We start from the raw sequence: 10,000 nt of genomic DNA, 5'->3' as shown, positions 1-10,000 counted from the left end.
GCAAGTTGAATGTGTGTTTGTGTGTGTGTGTGTGTAGCATGTTAGATTCCCGGCGGCAGTGAAGAACATGGTCATGCCCAAAATACCCTTAGGGGTAGAGGTGGTACCACGAGTCGAAGCGACCACTGGCCCCACCCCTCCCCCAACCTCACTCCTCCCGTCCCCCTACGCCTACCCACCTCCCTTCGCCCGCTCACGTTACAATAGCCATTCCTGGTGCATTTCGTACTTCACCTTTTCTTATTGCGACTGATCTGCGCATCTCATCACTGCCGCTAAATTGTTGGTTTTCATCTGATGTGATATCACTCAATTCGAAGTGGTCCTTAATGGCGTTTGTCAGACACGGGGCGGGAGGAGGAGATGGAGGAGGAGGATGAGGAGGAAGGAGGAGGAGGAAGAGGAGGAGGAGGAGTGAGGGAGGAACAAGGGGAGTAAGGGGAGGCGGCACTGCGCCGGCGCGCGAGAGTTGTAGCCTGGCGTCTCGGCCTCTCGACCATTTGGTGGCGCGGTGTGTGTGGAAGGAGACGTTTGGCTCCTGTCCTGTGACTTCTTCAGAGTGTGACAGTGGCGAACGTCATGACGAAAGGAGATCACTGATTTAACATATAACAAACATCTTTTTTCTTTTTCTTCTCTTCTCTTATAACCCAGTGACCGCGTGTGCTTCGTTTGCGTACGGGCGAGGCCTTGCAAAACCTCTGTCGGCACCATGTTTGAACCCAAAGCCAGCGGCTCTTCCCACTGGGGAATGCGTTTGTTAGGTCTGTGTGTTTTAGTGCTCGCTTTCTCCAGTCCGGCGGCCGCCCAGGATACCAATGATACCGAGGCCTTCTTCAGCAAGTGCAACCCCGGCCTCATCCTCCCCGTATGGAACCCCCAAGAAGGCCTGACCACGGGCGATCGCGTGGCCAGGGCCATCGTCTACTTCGTGGCCATGGTGTGGCTTTTCATCGGCGTGTCCATCGTGGCCGACCGCTTCATGGGCTCCATCGAAATGATCACCTCGCAGGAGAAGGAAGTGACGGTCAAGAAGCCCAACGGCGAGACGCAGATCATTGTGGTACAGATCTGGAACGAGACCGTGGCTAACCTCACTCTCATGGCCCTGGGCTCCTCCGCCCCCGAGATCCTCCTGTCCGTCGTGGAGATGTTCGCCACGAACTTCGAGGCCGGTGACCTGGGTCCCGGTACCATCGTCGGATCCGCCGCCTTCAACCTGTTCGTCATCATCGCCATCTGCGTGTACGTCATCCCCGACGGGGAGGTGCGCTACATCAAGCACTTGCGCGTGTTCTTCGTCACCGCCACCTTCTCCGTCTTCGCCTACATCTGGCTGTACCTCATCCTGGCCGAGATCTCCTACGGCGTCGTGGAGTTCTGGGAGGCCTTCCTCACCTTCCTCTTCTTCCCCATCGTCGTGGTGCTCGCCTACATCGCCGACCGTCGCCTCCTCTTCTACAAGTACATGAGCAAGGAGTACCGCATGAACAAGCGGGGCGTGATCATCGAGCACGAGGCCGGCGGCGACCTCGAGATGGGCAAGAAGGACGAGGGCTACCAGTACGGCGAGAACGTCGACGAGTCCGTCAAGGAGTTCGAGGAGCACCGCAAGGAGTACATGTCGGTCATCCGCGAGCTGAGGGTCAAGCACCCTGACATCGGCATGGAGACGCTCGAGTCCATGGCCAGGGAGGAGATCATCAACCGCGGCCCCAAGTCCCGCGCCTTCTACCGCATCCAGGCCACCAGGAAGCTGACGGGCGGCGGCAACATCATGAAGAAGGCGCGCGAGGAAGTCAAGGAGACCAAGGAAGAAGAAGTCGAAGAGAAGAAGGACCTGGACACCATTCGCATCATGTTCGACCCCGGCCACTACACCGTCATGGAGAACGTGGGCACCTTCGAAGTCACCGTGATTCGCGAGGGCGGCGACCTCAACACCACCGTCCTCGTGGACTACAAGACCGAAGACGGCACCGCCAACGCCGGCGGAGACTACGTCCTAGCAGAGGGCACCCTGGTCTTCCTGCCCGGCGAGACCCAGAAGACCTTCAACCTCGAAGTCATCGACGACGAAGTCTTTGAGGAGGACGAGCACTTCTACGTCCGCCTCTCCAACATGCGCCTCGGCTCCCCCGACGGAACCGCCATCACCCACGCCGTCAACGGAGCAGCCGGTCAGCCCAACAAGCCCGTCAAGATGGAGCTCGCCGCTCCCTACGTCGCCACCATCATGATTCTCGACGACGATCACGGTGGCATCTTCAACGTCGGCGAGAAGGACGTGGAGATCGTCGAGTCCATCGGCACCTACGAGCTGAAGATCGTCCGTTGGTCGGGAGCACGTGGCCGCGTCTCCGTGCCCTACAAGACCGAGGACGGAACCGCTAAGGCCGGAAAGGACTACACCGAAGCCGAGGGAGAACTCGTCTTTGAAAACAACGAAACTGAGTAAGTAGACAACGAACGACTGCGACACCGACGGCAACACTAAAGGAAACTTCAAGGAGGCTCACAGCCAAATCAGGGTCATGTAAGGTCAATAAAAGCACAAGAAGCCAAAATGAATGAAAAGTCAAGAAGTAAAAAAAAAAAGGAAAAAAAAATCGCGAAGGTTTACGATGAAACGGTTTGGAAGTACGTAAGTAAATAACGATAATAAAGCAGCGCCAAAAAAATATAACAACAAAAATAAATAATGAATTACATCAAAAGACAGGTAACGTAAGTAAAAAAAAAAAGAGAGAAGTAAAAGATGCATACAAGGAAATCAGGTAAAACTTTTATATGTAAATGCCAGACAATAACAATACGGGAAAAAAAGATTGGCAGGGTAAGCATTAAACAAGAGCAAACAAACAAACAAACAAAAAACAAAGACAACATAAGAGGCAAAATAAAGTAAAATAAACAGGGTGGGGGAGAGAGAGGAGGATGGAAGAGAATTGGGTTGATGTAGAATAAAAACGATATAAAAAGTAATATGCCAAAGAAAATGCCCAGAAGTTTTACAGAGGAATCAGTTTTAAAACTTAGTAAAATAAAAAAAAAGTTAAGAATCTGTAGATGGGAATCATATTGCTTTAATTCCCGTCAGCTACCAAAGCCCAAATGAATGTTTAATCATGTTTGTCGTCACACAAAACAATTTAAAATTTACAAAGCACACGCCAAGGAACGAGCATAAAATGAAATAATTCGTATTAAAAGGAAAATATTTGGGTTAAGGTCATCCACATACTAATCTATACACTGAAATCATTTACCGAATCCAGTCAGAAGTATAACAATCTATTTAAAATACATCTAGAAATACACGAATGTTAAATAAATCAAAAGGAATCACTGGATTCACTCAAAAGGAAAAATCGAACTTATACAAGTAACGAATTCCATGTAGAGATTATTTAAGATTATTTCAATAAAAATCAAGCATATTCAGGTCAAGCACAAATCGCACACACTGACACTCTCACGGAATTTGCTTCGTATGACAGAGCTAGACAGACACGATGCTTATGAAAAAGACTACAATCTTAAAGGGGATAGCCTGAGGAGAAGTAGCCATTGATTTCAACAATTGTAGCTTTAATGTGACATCCCGTTTTGAGTTCTTCTCTGCATCTAAGATTTTATGCTCAGTGCCTGTACAAATACGAGTTTGATAATACATACATACATACATACTATACATACATACACATAAACACACACAATTGCACAATCCACTACACACACACACACACACACACACACACACCACACACACATATATATATATATATATCTATATATATATATATACTATATATATATAACTGAAAAAATTTTTAAATATCACACATCCACTATCTAAGAAGTTACCCCCATCTTTTCAACTCACTGATAAAACTTAACAAAATCTCTCTCTCTCTCTCTCTCCTGTCTCTTCATCGATCTCTCTCTCTCGTCTCTCTCTTCTCATCTCTCTCTCTCTCTCTTCTCTCTCTTCATTTCCATTACTCTTGTTTTAGCAGTGGTTAAAAAATTCGGTTGTTTATTTTTTAAAAGATAAAGTAAACCAAGGACCGAATCTGACCTGGCTGGTATACATAATCCCCCTTCATGCCAACATGGATTCTTCCACAATGTTGGTTCGCAAGTAACGGTGAGGAGCTGAAGCATATTAAGACGCCTGGTGTGGGCCTTTGGCCTCAGCCAAACCAACCGAGGAGAGATCACATCTGTAGCTTTATACAAAGATTCGGTCTCTATTAAGGTTAAGTTCTTTTACAATATTCAGGTTCATTCTCCTCACAATAAGTATAACTATCCTAATATGCAATCCTACCTTAATACAATCAATTTGTATTTTAATATTTTATTTACAAGATTATTTATTCATTTGTTAATTTATCTGCTTTTTTATAATAACTGATTTAATCTCTCTGTGTTTCCCATTACCATCTGCTTCTTTCTTCGAATGAACACCATAATATTCTTTGGAAGCTCGAATTTCAAGTGAGTGGGCCCTGTGGTGGTGGGCTTGTTCCATATAAATAAGGTTCACCTTCTGAATATAATAATAATAATAATAATAATCATAATAATAATAAAATGCTGGAAGTAAACCCTCTTTTAAACATGTTTTATTAAAAGTAATTCCTGCCTCAGCTGGGTTAATTTTATAAAGGTTCTTCTCTGTTTTTCTAATTATTATTAACAATAATTAGAAAAATAGAGAAGAACCTTTATAAAATAATAATAATAATAATAATAATAATAATAATAATAATAATAATAATAATAATAATAATAAGAAGAAGAAGAAGAAGAAGAAGAAGAAGAAGAAGATACAGCATCTACAGAGAGTAATTACACCCCGACTTCCTCCCCCCAGTTCTAAAATTAGGTAATGTCCGCCTAGTGCCATTACCGATCGTCCTGGGTTGCTAATTAATATATCATTAGGTAATATCAGGTCCCATATTCGGGGATCCATCCGGTCGATACCAAGAGTCAAGGGGGTCTTATTTCGCTGACTTCTTTGTGAAAGGTTATTGTGCTATTTTCTGCTGGTATTGCGGTCAGCTTTAGAGTAAAGGTTATGGGGCTGACAGGAAGGCTATACATTGCGCTAACTTCCTGTTGATGATTGCTGAATTGATTATTCACTGAAAAAGGTCAGTTTCCGCTGACTATTCACTGACGGCTCATACCGTCGAATTCCTACTGAAACAGAAAATCTTCACTTGCCACTTTAAGATTACACGTTGACTACTGAGAGGCTAGTCTGCTATTTACTACTGAGCGTCTATTCTGTAAATTCTTACTGAAAATATCGTGCCAACTTGTTACTTGATAATATTCACTGGACCGACTTTTAACTGAAAGGTTATCCTTCTGACAGTCTGATATTCATCAGAATGCTTACGGTGCTGACCTCCTACTGATTCCGATATACGTGTAATCTTCAGAAAGCTCTCCTCAATTCCGTTTCCCTTTAATCTGTGACATTTTAGCTTCTCAGAGGCCGAAATCTTTCTTTTAATTGTTTATAACAGGTCTAGTCTACATACAAATACCAAGTTTCCTACCCCACAAGCATCTGTGTTGAAACAAACATAAGACTTAATTAACCAAGTTTCTCAACGGCAATGTCTACCAACTCCATTAAAATAAACAACAGAGAAGTAATTAAACTTTTATAAAGTGAAATAAAAACCCGTCAATTAAACCAATATATTACTATGTAAACTTTTTTATGACAATCGAACAGCATATTAAAGATAGCCGTTCTGTATTTTTTGCTTTCAATAACTCTAAATATTATATTCATTTAATTAAATTAAGCTAATATATATAAATGGTTTTATAAAATGGAGAAAAACTATAAACGAATCTGAAATAATAATAATAATAATAATAATAATAATAATAATAATAATAATAATAATAATAATAATAATAATAATAATTCAGTAGCAAAAGCCCTCCACTGGAGCCTGTGCAAGAAACACCAGCTACCTTGCAGCAATAAGTGGTACGAGCACCAACCTGAAGGAGTGATAGAAAACGATCAGGCAAAGATCCTCTGGGATTATGGTATCAGAACGGATAGGGTGATACTTGCAAATAGACCACACGTGACGTTGATTGACAAAATCAAGAAGAAAGTATCACTCATTGATGTCGCAATACCATGGGACACCAGAGTTGAAGAGAAAGAAAGGGAAAAATGTTTGTTTCAAGACCTGAAAATAGAAATAAGAAGGATATGAGATATGCCAGTGGAAATTGTACCCATAATCATAGGAGCACAAGGCACGATCCCAAGATCCCTGAAAAGGAATCTGGAAAAACTAGAGGCTGAAGTAGCTCCAGGACTTATGCAGAAGAGTGTGATCCTAGAAACGGCGCACATAGTAAGAAAAGTGATGGACTCATAAGGAGGCAGGATGCAACCCGGAACCCCACACTATAAATACCACCCAGTCGAATTGGAGGACTGTGATAGACAATAATAATATAATAATAATAATAATAATAATAATAATAATAATAATAATAATAATAATAATAATAATAATAATAAAAAATTTCCAAATCAACATCAGCTATAAGGTGTCCACAACTCTACGGTTATCGATCTTCACGTTTCACATTGTCAAAGATAGGTAATATCTGATTAAACAATATCAAATGCTGTAAAAAGTAAACAGCACCAATAAAATGTATGTATTTACTTTTACAAAAATATGCACTGTTCCCAAAAGGTCACTATGAGAACATGTTTCCACTTCAAAATATATAATAGTAATTTTTTCTTAACCAGTGAAATTTATACTATTTTGTAAATGTATGAATGGTAATAAAAAAAACATTAAATTCAATGCGTTCCTATTATATAAGCTCATATGCGTAGTTGCATATACATGCATACATATAAACATACATACAAGGACACGCGCACACAACTCAATACATTTTTTCTTACTTTTCGAACTCGTTGAATCACTTTCTCATCCGAAAAGGCACACTGAACTACATGCTTAAATATATCATTCAGCTTTGGCGAAGAACCACAAACCTTTCGCGATATATAAAATTTATAGGTTTGGTACCAAAAGGAGAAAATACAAAACCAGGCACCGAGTATTTCCGTGTAACTTTTACACATTTTCGACAATTACACGCAAGCACTCGGTTCTTCGTGTTTCGTCACCGTGTGGCGAACGTATATCATTTAACTTTTTTTTTTAGTTTAATTTTCGTTTCGTTAAATTTTATTCTGTCCCGTTATTTACGTTCAACCAGTAAAAAAAACATCTTGAGAGAGAGAGGAGAGAAGGAAGAGAGAGAGAGAGAGAAGAAAAGAGAGAGAGAGAGAGAGAGAGAGAAAGAGAGAGAATAACACAAGGCATGCCCTGTAAATCTGCAGACAGTCCTCCTCCATGATGACAAGTCAAGTAAATATATTGTCTAAGCCGTAGGGACTAACCCACATCTCCCATGCCCACGAAATTTAATGTTAGGCTAGGCCTTTTAGCACGCCCAGTCGTACACGGGGGGGGGGGGGGAGTTAAGGTGGCGGTAGGAGGCGGGAGGGGTTGGGGGAAGCAGAGGCGCTAAGGAATACTAAAACATACGGAGTCCACAAGGCCGATACTCCCAAGTCATCAAGGGCATAAACTCGACCTTATCTACCTCCCAGGAGACCCTGACCCAAAGTGCTTCGGAGCACAAGACGGGCCTCGGGGAAACAGGGTGGGGGTGGGGGGTGGGGGGGTGGGCCAATGCGATGATACCGAAAACGTTAATCCGCTAACGCGCCTTATTGATTTTTCAATTTGAAGGCCCAAGAGGGGGTCATGTTTGTGAGCCTTGAAATAAAGTAGAGCGACTCTGGAATGGAAGAGAGACGAGGATGTGCGATTTATTTATTTATTTTTATTACAAGTTCACTTTTCCCATTTCTTTCCGATTACTACATCAATATCCGTGCAAATGATAATAATAATGGTGAAGAAATCCACATTAGTGTAAGTGTAAATACATATTAGAAATATATGTATTTATAAAATATATTTACACTTACACCAGTGTGGATTTCTTCGCCATTATTATTATTATCATTACCATCATATGTATCAGAAATAAATATTAGAAATATATATAATTCTAATATGTATTTACTTACACCACTGTGGATTTCATCTCCGTTTTAGTGACTCGTGGTATTATGAGACTTTTCTGAGCTGCAGCAGCAGCAACAATAACAACAACAACAACAACAACAACAACAACAACAACAACAACAATAATAATAATAATAATAATAATAATAATAATAATAATAATAATACCACGAGGCAGGATGCAACCGGAACCCCATACTATAAAAACCACCCAGTCGAATAGAATAATTTTGATAGACCAAAAAAAAAAAAAAAAAAAAAAAATAATGCTCTACATTAAGAGAAGTCTTCTTAAATTAAGGCAAATAGATCAGAATATGAGAAAGACCTGCCACCACAGACATGTCAGATCCGTACAGGCCACAGGAAACGATTAGTCAGGTAAAAAAAATGTCAGAAAAAGTCAGCGATGAAAGAAAACACAGAATATGTCAGAATATCATTAAGAACAGCCGTAGAATAAGAATAAGGTCGGCTTCTTAATTATATACAAGACCAGCATGACTCAAGTATAACAGACTAGTAAACTCACCAACAGAAGATCACAAGAAGAGATCACCAACACTCAAATAAGCAAATGAAGAACAGGTCAATATTAGTAACCGGATGGCTTCAACGCAATTAACTACAAGAGATCACCAAACTTTAGCAAGATTTGTTTGAATGAATCAGCAGATTGGGTATAAATGCCCAACTAGAGCTGGTCAACTCAATTAACTAGATGGCCCTACCTGTAATACCAAGCAAACTGGGTATTAATGCCCAGCTAGTGCAGGTCAACTCAATTAACTAGATGGCCCTACCTGTAATACCAAGCAAACTGGGTATTAATGCCCAGCTAGAGCTGGTCAACTCAATTAACTAGATGGCCCTACCTGTAATACCAAGCAAATTGGATATTAATGCCCAGCTAGTGCAGGTCAGCTTAATTAACTAGTAGATGGCACTACCAGTAATACCAAGCAAATTGGCTATTAATGCCCAACTAGAGCAGGTCAGCTTAATCAACCAGATGCCCTAGCAACAATTGCATGATACGCAAGAATGAATCACCAGATCCAGTAATGTCAGCTGGAATTGCAAGTCTACCTTTGGGATCGATCGATATTGATTACTTATAGGTGACAGGGACATTTCCCCCTTACCAAATATAGACCAATTAGTGAAGGTATCATCAGAGTTCACGTCCCAATCTTTTCTCCTGTAGGAGTGCAGTAGGTATAGGAAATTATCTTTTCTTTCCAGTTGGAATTATGGTGAATAAAATAAGATCGCACGAAATTATTTCAGACTTCAAGGTCGCCTTGGAATCAGATTCTAAATTTGGAACAATTTCCGAATGAATATTCCAGTTTGAGTCTCAAACTTTAATTCTTCACTATGGGGAGAACTACGTAGATAGAAACCACTTGTGCTGCCAGTAATATATATGAGAAAAGATAAACAGTACAACACACAATCTCATGATATTATTATTTTTCGACCCCATTTAGTTTTTGAGCCATTCCTGGCTTTCCTTTATGGGCAGATTGACGATGATGAAATATTTTAATAGTAAATTTAGCTCTCTTCATCGTTGAGAGGTGTAAGGGGACTGCAAACTTGAATATAAATACATAGATGATTATTAAATAAATAAATAGCCTAGTTAATACGAGCTATATATACACACACATACATGCATACACACACACACAAATATATATATATTTATATATATATATATATATATATATATATATATATATATATATATTCATATCTATTTATTTATATGTATATTATAAGTATACATACACAAATGTTATGCATTTCACACT

General features: G+C 40.7%; 1 protein-coding gene across 11 annotated transcripts in view; it reads left to right on the top strand.

Moving 5' to 3' along the window:
- Positions 1–449: 449 nt before the first annotated feature.
- The window catches only part of LOC135203101 (sodium/calcium exchanger 1-like), a 406,978-nt gene continuing 397,427 nt past the window's right edge, over positions 450–10,000 (top strand). For 3 of the 11 annotated variants that reach the window (XM_064232726.1, XM_064232728.1, XM_064232727.1), the window contains exon 1: positions 452–2,454. In XM_064232726.1, the coding sequence (XP_064088796.1) occupies positions 713–2,454 (1,742 nt within the window). In that variant the 5' untranslated portion in view covers positions 452–712. Of the gene's footprint in view, positions 2,455–10,000 lie in introns of all 11 variants that reach the window. The other 8 variants (XM_064232731.1, XM_064232732.1, XM_064232730.1 and 5 more) reach the window with 7 other exon arrangements.

Source organism: Macrobrachium nipponense, chromosome 33 (genome assembly GCF_015104395.2).
Source record: "Macrobrachium nipponense isolate FS-2020 chromosome 33, ASM1510439v2, whole genome shotgun sequence".
NCBI lineage: Eukaryota > Metazoa > Arthropoda > Malacostraca > Decapoda > Palaemonidae > Macrobrachium > Macrobrachium nipponense.
This window is presented reverse-complemented; position numbering and strand designations above follow the sequence as displayed.